This window comes from Canis aureus, chromosome 35 (genome assembly GCF_053574225.1).
Source record: "Canis aureus isolate CA01 chromosome 35, VMU_Caureus_v.1.0, whole genome shotgun sequence".
NCBI classification, from domain to species: domain Eukaryota; kingdom Metazoa; phylum Chordata; class Mammalia; order Carnivora; family Canidae; genus Canis; species Canis aureus.
In genome coordinates, this window is record NC_135645.1 from 14,546,282 (window position 1) to 14,561,726 (window position 15,445).

At 37.2% G+C, this 15,445-nt stretch overlaps 2 protein-coding genes across 2 annotated transcripts in view; one reads left to right on the top strand and one right to left on the bottom strand.

Annotated features, from left to right (window-relative positions):
* Positions 1-15,445, top strand: part of SLC9C1 (solute carrier family 9 member C1) — an 81,594-nt gene that overhangs the window by 24,957 nt on the left and 41,192 nt on the right. Inside the window, 5 exon segments of the mRNA XM_077884432.1 lie at positions 511-654; positions 1,976-2,150; positions 5,701-5,782; positions 8,150-8,316; positions 10,256-10,381. Coding sequence (XP_077740558.1) covers positions 511-654; positions 1,976-2,150; positions 5,701-5,782; positions 8,150-8,316; positions 10,256-10,381 — 694 coding nt within the window.
* On the bottom strand, positions 13,169-13,840 carry LOC144305060 (uncharacterized protein C14orf119 homolog). Its single transcript, XM_077883754.1, has one exon. It carries the CDS (start codon positions 13,752-13,754, stop codon positions 13,326-13,328), a length of 429 nt encoding a protein of 142 aa, XP_077739880.1. The 5' UTR covers positions 13,755-13,840; the 3' UTR covers positions 13,169-13,325.

Below are 15,445 nucleotides of genomic sequence, written 5' to 3' on the forward strand. Positions count from 1 at the left end.
TTCCTGGGCTCTAGGGCACTTGAATATACATATGCTCACAAATCCCAAATGGAGAATCTACAAAGGACATTCATTTGAATAAAGGATTAATTCACATCTAAATGCTAGCTAGATTTTAGGATAAGCCTTAATTCTATCACTATGTAAGGCAGACTAGCAGTTCAGCATTTCTTTTAAAGACAAATAATTTTAGCTCTTCCTAATGATATAAGGAGTTCACAATTAGGATTCTCAAGTATATGAATCATGATGCCTGAATGAACCAAAACATATTTTCAGAATCCGTGCCAAAAAAACACACTCATTTACATGTAGTTGCTCTAGAATTATTTACTTGTCTTAGTGCTCCTTCCCCTCCAGTTAAATTATAAGCCCTTTGTGTGTAGGCAAATGCCTTATTCATATTTTCTTGATTAAACCTAGTACAATGCCTCACATGGATAACTTTGTGATAAATATATTAGATTAGTTAACTGTAATTAACTACATTTATTTCTTCTGTAAATGCAGATTCTGGAATTGTCTCTCATTTGTTGCGTTTCTTATGGTGTTTACCTTCATTGGACTTCTAATTCCTGCGCATACGTATTTATATGTATCATTTTATGACATATATTATTCATTAAATATCTATTTCACACTTATTGTTTTAAGGTAAGAATAGCATTTGTATTTTTTTTATTTATAGGGCATTGACTAAGTCCAAAGATATTGTTTAAATAGAAATGATTCATCCCTTAGAATGAAAATGAAGAATTGCCTCTTAAACTTGCCAAGGAATCATTAGCAAATTGCTGTTTTAGTGGGGTGGTTTTTCTTTTTTTTCCAGTTTTTAACTGCATTTCAGAGCAATCCAAGCTCTTTATACAATTTTTGATAATTGAAAGAAAAAAATTTTCATAATTTTCCTACCTAGAGGCAACTGCTGTTAACATTTGCTATTGTTTCATCCAGTGTTACTTTTTTCTATGAGGTTTCATAAAGTTCAGCACCAATCATAAATAAAAGTTTTATGTTGCTTTTGTTTGCCCAACATTGTATAACAAATAATTTCCTTCTGATTAAATTATAGTTACAAAGAGCTTTTTAAAAATCATTAGGAAGTCCTCTTTGTAAATGTCCTTTTTCCTTAAATAATTTTGTAGCCCCCTTTTCAACGGTAAGAGGCAGAAGAGGGCAGCCCGGGTGGCTCAGTGGTTTAGCGCCTGTCTTCCAACCAGGGTGTGATCCTGGAGACCCGGGATCAAGTCCAACGTCGGGCTCCCTGCATGGAACCTGCTTCTGTCTCTGCCTCTCTTTCTCTCATGAATAAATAAATAAAATGTTAAAAGAAAAAAAAAGGGGGGGCGGGCAGAAGAGAGTCTGCCCGTGTAAGTAAAAAGGACATGACACAGAGGAGGAAAACTCTCTGGATTCTATTCCTCACCTTGCTAGCATTCTACTTCCATCTAGGAAAACTAATTAGGCGTCGACATCAATTGGCTAGTGCCAACTAATGGAAATTAGTCCCATTCGTGTAAAATGTAGGAAATGTGTGATTAAAAGAAAAAATAGAAATGAATCAGCCAATATTGGATAGATTCAGCAAGGTTAAAATCTACAAAGAGAAAGGGAAGACATTCCACCTCCCCTTCAGTTCTTATTCATTAGATTTGCTTTTATTTATTTTTGGGATCCAGAAGAGAATATATCTACAAACATCTCTTTTTCTTTTCTGCCTAAGAAATGTGGAATTACCTGACTACAAACCTAATAGGAGGAAATAAAGAGAATAATGTCATCCTCTTGTCATCTCTCTCTAGGAAATGCCCTTTTGCCTTTTTTTGGTGCCATCCATGCTAACGATGTGTGAAAGATGACTCCTTCATCTGAGAGTTGGCAATTCCACAGGGAATAGATTGGAATAGAGTAGAATGAAATGGAAAAAAAAATGTCTATGGCAAGAATACATTTTAAAATCTCTTTTGTCTTTTAGACTCCTGGTCTTTCTATTATTGAGCCCTCTTCTGTCTCGATTTGGACATGGGTTCAGCTGGCGCTGGGCATTCATAATGGTCTGGAGTGAAATGAAAGGAACACCTAATATAAACATGGCTCTTCTGCTTGCCTACTCTGACCTTTCTTTTGGCTCTGAGAGGGAAAAATCTCAAGTAAAGATAAATTAATTCTTTTATTTGAACATTTAATGAATACTATTACCGTGTACTTTATATGTTTTTGTCCTGAGGTAGCTCAACCCTACTTGGACTGTGGGAGTGATTTAGCTATGATGGCATGACTGGAGAGAAGAAAAACAACTGACAACTTTTTCTCTTCCTGGAGGCTCAAGGGATTTCTAAATCCTTTCCTTATATTGCAATCATATTTTTCATTACAAGAGCCACGTCAAATAAGAAAGAAATAAGAAAATAAGAAAAGAGAGATGAACACACCCATTCCTTCTCTTACCTATCACCTGATTGAATCATTTGGGTTTATCTTTTCTGGCTTCTTTTTTCTTAAAAAAGATTTTTTTTTTTGTTTCTTTGAGAAAGAGAGAGAACATGCTGGAGAGAGCACTAGCAAGAGAGCACAAGCAGGGTGAGTGGCAGAAGGAGAGGGTAAATCAGACTCCCTGATGAACAGAGAGTCCAACATGAGACTCAATCCCAGGACCTGGGATCATGATCTGAGTAGAAGGCAGACACTTAACCAACTGAGACACCCAGGCATCCCTTTTCATTACACTCTTAAAATAAATTTATTATGAAGGTTAAAGGAGTTAAAATTTATAAATAATTTAAAATAGTACCTGATTACAGCACCTGGATAGCTCAATCAGTTAAGCATCAAAATCTTGTTTTTGGCTCAGATCATGATTTCAGGGTCATGAGATGGAGCCTTGTATTGGGCTCCATGCTGGGCAAGGAGTCTGCTTGAGATTCTCTCTCTCTCTCTCCCTCTGCCTTCCTTTTGTGTTCTCTCGCTGTGCCAAATAAACAAATAAATAAAATAGCACCTAATACAGGGTACGAACTCAATAAGTGTTTTTTTTTTACTTACTCCTAATACTCACTCAAGAAAAGCAGAAACTGCTTATGATTGGCTATCGCTTTCTGTAATTTTGTGCAGTGACATTTAGTAATGCTAGGAACCAGAACATTTTAATTGTCAAGTGAAGTTGCCTGTTCACTGATACTAGCCCCCAATTCTGCCTAACAGAACACTATGGGCATAACTCTCCCTCCTTGTCATCTCCAGGTAAGAACATTACAACATTACAAGGAGCTTTGCAAGAAATTTCCTGTGCAGATATCACAATGCATGTAACACTTCCATTGTGGGTTTTTTTTTTTTTTTAACAAAAACTCCAAATGTAAAGGGAAGGACAGCAAGGGAATCATTGCATGTTCAACTGGATAATAGCGTAATCATTAAACAATTAAACACTGCTTTAAAACCAAAGTATCTAATATTACATGATCTCCCCCTTCTTTTTTACTATCTCCACATGCCTGAATAATCAAGGTCCATTCAGCACCACACATCCTGACCAGTGTAATGGTAGACACTGCACATGGATCTGGATTCTGAATTTCTAGTTGGCTGCTATTTGCTGTGTGGCCATCAGCAAGTTATTTAACTCTCATCCCATCACACATGTCAGTTTCCTCATTTCAAAAGGGCTTGCTAGAAAATGTTTAATAAGTCACTTTATTAGGAGTCAAAGGGAGCCCTAATTCATAGCATTTGCCAATTGGTGTTGCCTAATCACTCTAACAGAATAACAGTCGACTCAATAACTTCCTGAAAATTTAATGATCAGCTCTCTTGAATTGGCAAATTTCACACAATTTCAAAGGGTTATGATGAGAAATAGAAAACGTACATAAAATGCTTAACACATTGTTTAGCAAGTAGTGTGAATGTATAAGAAATATGAGCTATAGTGATGAGGATAATGATGCCATGTAGACCTGATATGAGATAAAACTCTAGCAAATAAAATCTTGTAATGAAATGCCCTCACTAGTAGTAATTAGTTGAGAAGGAAGTCACACTTCTACCTTAATTTAACTTGGCTGAATCCTACAGCTAACTTTCTAATACTTATGAAGCAGCACTACAGGAAAAGGTTGAAAGTGAGTTAATCTTGTCTCCACAACTCCCAAGTTAAATGACCTTGGGTGAGTGACAGCACCTGAGTTTCCCACCCATGTAATTGGACAATATTGGTATTTACTTCATAGAATTGTGAGGATTAAATACTCCTCATATATTGTGCTCTGTGCTTCCTATAGAGATGTTAGCTTGCATTACTATTACCTAATTTGGTGGTTCTCAACTTTGAATGCACATTAGAATGCTTCAGGAACTTATAGCAAATTGCCGATGCCTGTGGAATTCTGACGCTGGCCATAATAAATAATGGGTATCAGAACTATTTCCTATAGTAAACAACTATTAAACTAGTTAAAATATATGAAGCACCTGAATATATTCTTCAAATTTTCTACAATTTTATAATAAAGGAAAAACAATCTAATTTTTAAAATAGGCATAAGAATTGAACAGACACTTCACAAAGAAGGATATATAACACTAAGTACATTAAAAATGTTCGACATAGTTACTTTAGGAAAATGCAAACTAAAACCACAATGGGAAACATAATGTTCAATTTACCCGAAGGTTTTAGAATTGGCAGTTCTTATCTATAGACATAGAAATCAGAACTGTAGTTGCCTCTTGTGGGGTACAGGATTGATTGTGAAGGGGTACTTGAGATATTGTGGGGGAATATAAAAATATTGTACTTCTAGATGGGGTTGAGGGTTATGTGAATGTATGCAATGTCAAAAATTTATCAAAGGGAACACAAGTGCATTTCAAGTATGTACATTATACCTCGGTTTTTCTAATTACTAATGCTTGGGCTCCACCCTTGAGTAAATCAGAATATTCAGTGGGAGCATCCTGGGCACTATTATGTTAAAGTTTCCCAATGATTCTAATGTGCAGCCTGGAAGGCTTCTGTTGTGGTTTCATGCTCTGTCTCTAACCTCCATCTGTAGCCAAAAAACAGGACTGGCTAAGGGTATAGCATAAATTCTAGAAGTTGGAGCTATGTAAATCAATAGAAGTGTGCAGTCTTAGATTGAAAACTATTGTTTCAACTTGGAATACAGGTAGAAAAAAAAAGAATCAAGTGGCACCAAAGACATAATTGCTCCTCCTTCCTGACAATGAAGGGATGCAGAGAGGCAAAATATGAGGTGAAGCCAACCTATCAAGAACGCTGATGGGTTCTCTTTTCTCAGATGATAATTATTTGCTATGGATGGTAATGTTGAACACAGAATGGCTATGCACATGGTGGTGTGTATAGTGAATAAGAATTGATAAAGTACAGGCATATTCCCAAGATCTAAGAAGTACAGCAATGGAATTTAAGGAAAAGCCTTTTTTTTTCAGTGTCTCTATAAATGTATGTTTACTTGTCAAATCATGTTTCCTGAGTTTTGATTTGGTTCCAAAAAGATGGATAAAACATATTCAGGAAAATTGAGAATCCCCAGAGCACTTTAACATGCCTGATGTTCAAATTCTTTCCTACTACGAGGACTTTTTGACTTAGTACAATTTAGCTGAATTTAAATATAGAATATGTTATAAGAAATTGTCATGAATACTTACTTTGTATTTTTCTTTCTATTCTAGATACTATTTCATGGAGTTTCAGTATGCTTGGTTACGTTGATTGTCAATAGATTTATTTTGCCAATTGCAGTTAGTAAATTAGGTAAGCCCTACTAATTACTAACACTGAGTGAAGAAACAGACATTCTAAATATGCCAAAGAATTACTAATGATGAAGAAAGCATCTGCATAAGTAAAAATCAACAGTATATCTAATTGAAGAGAAAATTGGATCTCTGTATAAAAGTATATGAACAGTTTAGGCCAATAAGCTTGTATAAAAAGATACTTGTTTACATTGGTCTAATTTAAATAAGTAATACAATAAGTTTATTTAATTATTCAACAAACTTTTATTGAAAGCCTCCTATCTGCCAGGCACTATTCTAACTGACAATGATGCATTATGGTCTTGTGTGCATCAAAGTAAACAAATCACACATAAATAAGATAGAAAATAAAATGAGTGCTAGGTTCCTGAGGAAGCTAGAAGCTGAATGTGTTTAAGGAAAGAGAGTTTGACCTTTTGAGAACAAGGCAGGTAGTAGAGAAAGTACAGATGGAGAGGTAGGAAGGAATTACGTAGTGAAGGGCCTTGGATGTTAAGATTTTTATTCTAAGGGCAAAAAGAGTTCCTTGACCAGTTTTAAACAAGTAAATATAATTATATGGTTAACTCGAGTTCTGTGGATAACTGATTGCTGGGTATGAGGAGCATAGAAGCAGAAATAGCAGTCGTAGGAGGCAGTTGGATTGTGCAATATGCCTGTTTTCATCCTCTACTTGTTAACAAGGGAAAAATGGAGATCTAGAGAGTAAAAAGTTCCTCCCCAAGATCATGCAACAAGGTAATGGCAGTTGAGGAACTAGAAGCAAATGGCCCTCATGTTTTGTTTGTTTGTTTTGTTTTTTTAAGATTTTATTTATTTATGAGAGACAGAGAGAGAGAGGCAGAGACACAGGCAGAGGGAGAAGCAGGCTCCATGCAGATCCTGGGACCCCAGGATCACACCCTGGGCTGAAGGCAGCGCTAAACCGCTGAGCCACCTGGGCTGCCTGGCCCTGATGCTTTTAATTCATTATACTCCCAACTGCTCTATCACCCTTTCTTTTACACAGATCTTTCATCCCAATGCCACTTTTAATCAGTGTGAGACTTCATCTTTATGGATGACATTGCATGCCCCAATCTATCTTCATTCCTTGTATTTGCAAAAAATCTTTTTTCTTTTCTTTTTTTTTCAAATTCTCTGAGCTTTAACATAGTAAATTGGGAAGAAAAGATTAAAGAGGGGAGGTTTCACAAAGAGTACATTTGTTCTACTTAGTAGCTAAATAAGCTTAAAATTCTTATTGTGGAGCATTTGTTTACTTGCACTGAGAGCAGAGAAAATTTGCTCACTGAACATTATTGCTTTCCAAGGAAACTTCTATGGCTCATAAAAAGAAATTTGTGTCTGATACAAAGAGTCTTTCAAACCTTAATGAGATCTGGAGATAAATATATATCGCATATATTTATCATATATATACACAGTATTACATTTAGATAGGATATGTATATGCATATATCTATATCAATACCTCCTACATATGTATCCTACATACATTCTGTATATTTATACATATATAGGGGATACATATACCAGGGATGTATATGTAAGAAGTATAAATATACACAGATATATATCTCCTCCATGGATATCTCCTATATATTTATGTATCATCTACTCTGTGTATGTATGTATGTATATATATATATATATGTGACCTTATTATAAGAAATCGGCTTACGTGATTATGAAAGCTGAGAAGTCCCAAGATCTATAGTCCAGAAGTCTGAGAACCAGGAAAGCCAAAAGTGTAAGTTCCTGTCCAAATGCAAAGGCAGGAGAGGACTGATGTCCCAACTCAAAGACCATGAGGCAGACAGAGTGGTTTGGATGAGGGCTGCCCACGACGAGGAGAGCAATCTGCTTTACCCAGTCTACCCATGTAAATGTTATTCTTATCCAGAAACCCCTTCACAAACACACCTAGAATAATGTTACCAAATATCTGGGTATCGTGTAGCCCAGTCAAGTTGACACATAAAATTAATCATCACACCTCTATTCTTCTGTCCCCTCATCTATCAAACTGGGAAAAGGGTCTTTTAAAAGGTGGGTAAAGTAATGAAAGACTTAATATGTTCAAGATGCAAGGTGCTGAGATGTGATTTCTTGGCATATTGTAAGCACTCAATAAATATTAACTATTACTGTTATTTTTATGTACCTCGGTCTTTTTGAGGAGTATGAAAATAGAAAAGCTTGAAATTGTTAATGTTTCTATTATTAGACAATTTATGCTGAGTCTCTAACTTAAATAAAACACACTTGGTGGCAGTAAGAACAAAAGGAAACTTTATAATCCATATCAAAATGGTGGTGTCTTTATTATTGATAAAACACACTCTTTGTACCAAAGGTCTTCATGATGTCACGTCAACAAAATATAAATCACTTCACTGTACATTTCAACACTTTCAAGAGCTAACCAAATCTGCAGCCTCTGCACTCAAATTTGACAAAGATCTTGCTAATGCAGATTGGAATATGGTTGAGAAGGCAATTAGACTTCAAAACCCATATGCGGTAAGCAAGTCCTATCTTTTATTTACTCCTTCAAAGTGGATATCACTTACCTCGAGTAAGTCTAAATGTTATAAATATTAATTCAAAATTTCTAATACTTGTAATTGACAGAGAAGTTGTATCGGTAACCCACTGTCATAACGGCAAGGAGGGAATCTTAGTGTTGTAAATTCAAAAGAAGGAGCAATGCATTGGAGCTCCCTACAAAAGATGTCATAAGACAGGAGAGTGAGCCTTAGATAATGGCTGGTTTTTTACCAGATTGACAGTGGACAGGTGCTTTTGTTCAGTGTTTATTTAGCATTTGTTTATACTAGTATATATGCCAAGCACTTGCTAGCCCCTCACTTATGATGAATATTATATTTTGATATGAAATAGAATTCAAAGCCAGTATCGTGAGATGTCACCTCCTGCTTCTGTGACATACTCTAGAAACTCTGTGTTCAGACTTCTCATTCATTGAAGGGCATGTAACTCCCCAGTCATCTCATAGCTGCCATAAAGAGAAATAATAAAAGCTGTTCTGGAATTTTCTCAAATGCTACTGCTTCTTTGCTATCTCCTACGTTAGGTCCAGTTTTCAATGTAATGTTGTTGTTGTTGTTTTTAAGGTTTTATTTATTTATTTGACAGAGAGAGAGAGCACAAGCAGCGGGAGCAGCAGGCAGAGGGAGAGGGAGAAGCAGGCTCCCCACTGAGCTAAGAGCCCAGCCTTGACCCCCGGACTCCATCTCAGGACTGAGCCACCCAGGCGCCCTCAATGTAATAATATTTCAATGCATACTGTATGTTGCAGTTTTTGCAATGTTTTGCTGCATCATACAATATGAGGAATCAACTTCTAGGAGTAGAGACATAGATAATTGGTTTCTGTAAAATAGGATTCCCCCAAATCCACTTTATGCCCACTAACCAGTGCTTGAAGCTCCAGATGGGGACTCGGAACCAAGCCCTATGCCTACAGGAATACTGCCAGGATTTCTGGATATGACAAGTACCAAGTCAAATCCAATTATTTTCTGTAGTAGCTCCCAATTGCTGACTGTGGCCTTTTGCCAACCTAGAAAGCTTATTAAAATATGACTTTATTCCCCAGTCCCCAATCAGGAGATTCTAATGCAGATAGTCTGAGGTAGTCCCAGGCATATATTTTTTTGTTCCATTTACCCAGCTGATTCTAGTGCAAAATCAAGATTGAGGCCCTCCCTCTGATGCTTGATCTGTTTTGGAAAACAGATGATCAAACATGGGGGATATTATGGTGTTACAAATAGATTGCTTAATAGATTGGATTTGGATTCAGAAAATCTGGGTTTGTGTCCTAGCTTTGTAAACTTAATAAATAGCTTTGGGATCTTGAGCAAATCTTTTATTTTCTCTAAACTTCAGCTTTTTTTTATCTGTTAAATGAATTTATCCATAATCCCCAACTCCCAATGCTAAGTTCACTTTCTACTTTACCTTAAGTTATTAGGTTAAGGCAGTGATTGTCAAATTTTAGTGGCAACAAGAATCACGGAATGGATTTGTACAAAACACAGATTGCTGCCCTCTGTCCCAGACTCTCTGATTCAGCAAGTCTGAGTTGGGGTCTGAGATGTACATCTCTAACAATTTCCAGGTGATGCTGAGGCTGCTGGGGACCACACTTTCTGAACCATTGGTTTAAAGTGGGATCCCATATATGGTAGCTTTTATAAATTGTTAGAGACACCATGTAAAGGTAAAAATACAAGTCTCTTCCCTCAACACTAGCAATTAGTTTACCTCCTAGATAACTGTGAAATGAGAAAACTCACCTGAACACTTTTTCTGTATCTAGAAGATTTTCTATCATTTTTCAAACCAAATTTTTACATGAATTACTTGAGGGTTATGCTAAAAAATATGTTAATATTTGTGTGTTTTGTTTTGCTTTTATTTCTGTTTCACTTAGTTGAGTCAAGGAGACACAACAGAACATCAAAAGGTGAAATGTCTAGACTGTAACAGGGAAATAGATGAGACCCTTAACATTGAAGCAATGGAACTGGCCAACAGGCGTCTCTTGTCGGCACAAATCGTTAGTACTGATCATGCACTTTTAAAATAATATTTTGTTTCAAATTATACTGAAAAATTTCTCCTTTGCTAACAACATCTTGATTATGCTTACCTGCATAACTTAATAGATTGCTACAAAGGTACAGGGAAGTTTGGCATTGTCTTAGGAATCTGTTTGACTGCCAAAAAAAGGAAAAGAAAAATAGATCCATCCAAAATAGCCTGAGTAAAAGGTATTTTATTAAGAGGATTTGGGAATTTCACAGATTCCAATGTCAGGAATTACAGCTGAACTCAACCTTCAGGTACGCAGCCATTTCTACGACACTGCCCATCTCTGGGTCCACGTCATTTCTTCATGAAAGATACCACCAACTCTGCTAATAACTGTAAGCAGAGAGTAGTATTTATCATATCAAATCTTGGACAAAAGTTAGAGAAATTCTGTGGCACCACAGCATAGTAGATTCTGTGCGAAATTGCTATTAGCTTAGTTGCCATTTACTATCCAGGTCAAGATCACGACTCATTGCCATGACTCCTGCTTTCAAAATGTTCATGTTGAGCTTTCCTCATTGCATATGGAGCTCTCATCCATGTCTTGGCTATTCCAGTCATACAGGATTTCAAGCATTCTACGTGTTCAATCTAACTTGGGAAATGGAAAGTCTATAGGGTAAAATTGTTCTCTCTTCAGCATTAAGACGTGGCAAAGAGGTTGGCTCTCAAAGGCACCTTTTCCAAGGACCTAAATAATTTCTCTAAGCAAATGAGGCAGTGCCATGAAGGATGAACCTATATGATGCTTTGTTCCACCAGCAAATTTTATGATATTATATCTTTGAGTTACTTCCAGAGTTTTAATTTAACTCAGGAAGATACGGTATTCAAGAACTCTCAAAACCAATACAGAAGCCTCCATTTTGAGTCTTGCTTTCATTAATTATATGATTCATGAATTATTCTTTTTAGTCTTTATTCTCCCCATTTGCAAAAGAGGAAAATGCTAATCGCAAGACCTCTTATATTTTTCTCTGCTTGTGATATTCTGTTTTCTGCAATATGCATTCCACATACCTTTTTTTTATTTTTTGCCCTAAATATTTGTTTTCTACCATTATATCTTTTTTGATTTTGTGCTCTGTATTGGGTCTTAACAAGGAAATCCTTTTTTTTTTTTTTTTTAAGTAGGTTGGATCTTTCTGCTCTGCTCTCCAGCTCTTTATCTCATCTTGCATCTTTTAAGCCCTTCTTTGTTCTAGAAGTATTTTCATGTTTACCTTGGTTTGTTGATTTTGGTTTTTTGTTTGTTTGTTTTTTAAATTTTATTTTGGAGTTCAATTTGCCAACATATAGCATAACACCCAGTGCTCATCCCGCCAAATGCCCCCCTCAGTGCCCATCACCCAGTCACCCCAACCCCCGCCCACCTCCCTTTCCACTACTCCTTGTTCGTTTCCCAGAGTTAGGTGTCTCTCATGTTTTGTCTCCCTCACTGATATTTTCACTCATTTTCTCTCCTTTCCCTTTATTCCCTTTCACTAATTCTTATATTCCCCAAATGAATGAGACCATATAATGTTTGTCCTTCTCCGATTGACTTACTTCACTCAGCATAATACCCTCCAGTTCCATCCACGTAAAAGCAAATGGTGGGTATTTGTCATTTCTAATGGCTGAGGAATATTCCATTGTATACATAGACCACAACTTTTTTATCTATTCATCTTTCGATGGACACTGAGGCTCATTCCACAGTGGACATTGCTGCTATAAACATTGGGGTGCAGTTGTTTCAGTGTTTCACTGCATCTGTAACTTTGGGGTAAATCCCCAGCAGTGCAATTGTTAGGTTGTAGGGCAGATCTATTTAACTCTTTGAGGAACCTCCACACAGTTTTCCAGAGTGGCTGCACCAGTTCACCTTCCCACCAACAGTGCAAGAGGGTTCCCCTTTCTCCACATCCTCTCCAAAATTTGTTGTTTCCCATCTTGTTAATTTTTACCATTCTCACTGGTGTGAGGTGGTATCTCATTGTGGGTTTTTTTTTTTCCTGAGGATTCTTTATTTTGATACAAAAAATAAACCCTTTAACCTATAGAGTGTCACTTGTTTTCATATCACAGAGCAAATTTACAGAATAGGAATCTATTACCAGTTCCAAGAATATCACATATACTTTAGAAGTCATTGCTATTTGGATTCAAACAAACATCAGTGTGGAAGGAGTAACTAATTGTTTCCCTCTCCTGATTTTTTCATAATTTTACAAAATCATCACTAGGAAAGCTAATAGTTGGCATGTCACACAATTATGCCAGAATCTGGAAAGGGCAGTGAAACCAACCATGTTAATCCAGTTGAACTATAAAAACATGACCTTGTATTGTCCTTCTCTCCTGCTTCTGGAGTAGAAAAGCTCTACTTAAAAGCCCCATGGGCCAGCAATATGCTTGGGTTATTATTTTTTTTTTAATGCTTGAGTTATAATGTGTAGGTTCCCTCTCATTAAACTTGCAAAAGAAGCCACGGAATTCTTCAGAGTCTGATATGTAGAAAGGAGCAAGCCAGGAGGCAGACTGGATTTACTTGGATGGAAAACATTTATGTGAGCAGTCCAGCTGATAGGCTTTTAACATTGAAATAACCAAGGCTTGGGGCACGTGGGTGGCTCCGTCGGTTAAGCATCCAACTCTTGATTTCGGCTCAGGTCATGATCTCAGGATTGTGAAATGAAGCCCACTTAAATCAGGCTTAGTGTGGGGCATGGATCCCGCTTAAGATTCTCTCTCTCCCTCTGCCCTTCCCCGCCTCCAAAGATATAATCAAGCCTGTACAGGTCAACAAGTTCAATCAGCTGATTGGAATACCATCCCTAGACCTTTAAGTGACACATTTGAAGTTCTCACAGTAAAGCTGTGGCTCCATCAGCTGTGATTATCTTCTTTGATTTTAATGTCCATCAGTCTTTACCAGCTGTAGCAGCCACTGCTTGGTAAAACTTTGTCACGAAGTCTGGCTCACTGACCTCCAGCTGCCTGACAAATTCATTGCACTCCTGCTCAGCCCAACCTCGAAACCACTGATCCCAAAGACGTAGCTGGCACTCAAAGATACAAGGTGGTCGGTTTGCTCTGGACACACTAAGCTGCTCCAGCCCTTCCAGCAATGGCTGTAATTTTCCTGGCACTGCCATAGCTACCAGGTCCTGTAGGAAACGTTCATCCTGGGGACCTGACCAACTGGCAAACCAGTGAAGAATACACTTCATCTCCTGGGAAGTGATGTAAGACATTGGGGGTGGGGAAGAGTCAGTAATACTATCTGGTCCTGAGGGTAAGGGAGGAGGGAAGGATAGTGGCATTGAAGAGGAAGATGATTCCAGCAGCATCCTCCCCTTTCCTCTCACAGGGAACCCAGAGACCGTCACAAAAATGCTTAAATTCCAACTGTCACCGCTGCTTCCATGTTTCCTGAAAACCCCTCCTCATTGTGGTTTTGATTTGTATTTCCCTGATGGCCAGTGATGCGGAGCATTTTCTCATGTGCTGGTTGGCCATGTCTATGTCTTCCTCTGTGAGATTTCTGTTCATGTCTTTTGCCCATTTCATGATTGGATTGTTTGTTTCTTTGGTGTTGAGTTTAATAAGTTCTTTATAGATCTTGGATACTAGCCTTTTATCTGATAGGTCATTTGCAAATATCTTCTCCCATTCTGGAGGTTGTCTTTTAGTTTTGTTGACTGTTTCTTTTGCTATGCAGAAGATTTTTATCTTGACTAAGTCCCAATAATTCATTTTTGCTTTTGTTTCTCTTACCTTTATGGATGTATCTTGCAAGAAATTGCTGTGGCCAAGTTCAAAAAGGGTGTTGCCTGTGTTCTCTTCTAGGATTTTGATGGAATCTTGTCTCACATTTAGATCTTTCATCCATTTTGAGTTTATCTTTGTGTGTGGTATAAGAGAATGACCTAGTTTTATTCTTCTGCATGTGGATGTCCAATTTTCCCAGCACCATTTATTGAAGGGACTTTTTTTTCCAGTGGATAGTCTTTCCTGCTTTGTCGAATATTAGTTGACCATAAAGTTGAGGGTCCACTTCTGGATTCTCTATTCTGTTCCATGGATCCATGTGTCTGTTTTTGTGCCAGTACCACACTGTCTTGATGACCACAGCTTTGTAGTACAACCTGAAATCTGGCATTGTGATGCCCCCAGCTCTGGTTTTCTTTTTTAATATTTCCCTGGCTATTTGGGGTCTTTTCTGATTCCACACAAATCTTAAGATGATTTGTTCCAACTCTCTAAAGAAAGTCCATGATATTTTGATAGGGATTGCATTAAGTGTAACATTGACAGTTTCACAATATTAATTCTTCCAATCCATAAGCATGGAATATTTTTCCATCTCTTTGTGTCTTCCTCAATTTCTTTCAGAAGTGTTCTGTAGTTTACACTAACAATGAGACTGAAGAAAGAGAAATTAAGGAGTCAATCCCATTTACAATTGCACCCAAAAGCATACGATACCTAGGAATAAACCTAACCAAAGAGGTAAAGGATCTATACCCTAAAAACTACAGAACACTTCTGAAAGAAATTGAGGTTTGTTGATTTTTTTTCTGTAACCTCAATTCTAATGCTCACTGCTCCAACTGTTACTAGTTACAGCTTTCAAAGCTTTGAGAGCTTTTACTTAAATCTCAGCCATTTATTGTTATCTGGGGCGATATCCTCTGTATTATTGTACATTAGGAGAGGAAGCACAACATGATGAGATGGTGGTATAGGAGACACAATATCCCCCAACCATCTTGGGGGCCTGGCAGAGGGAAGGGGAGACAGTCTTTAAATTCAGAGAGAACTGAGTAATGTGATCTTGGGAAAAATACTTAATTCTTTGAGCCTCAGCTTTCTCATTATGAAATAGAGATTAGAATATCTTCCCCATAGATTCTCTGCAAGAATTAAATAATTCTGTGTAATATACACATAAATCAGCTAATTTTATAGTATGGCAAAGAGCTCAATAAATGGCAGTTATTTGAAGGAATCAACCATTCTCTAAATTCTTCTTATATTT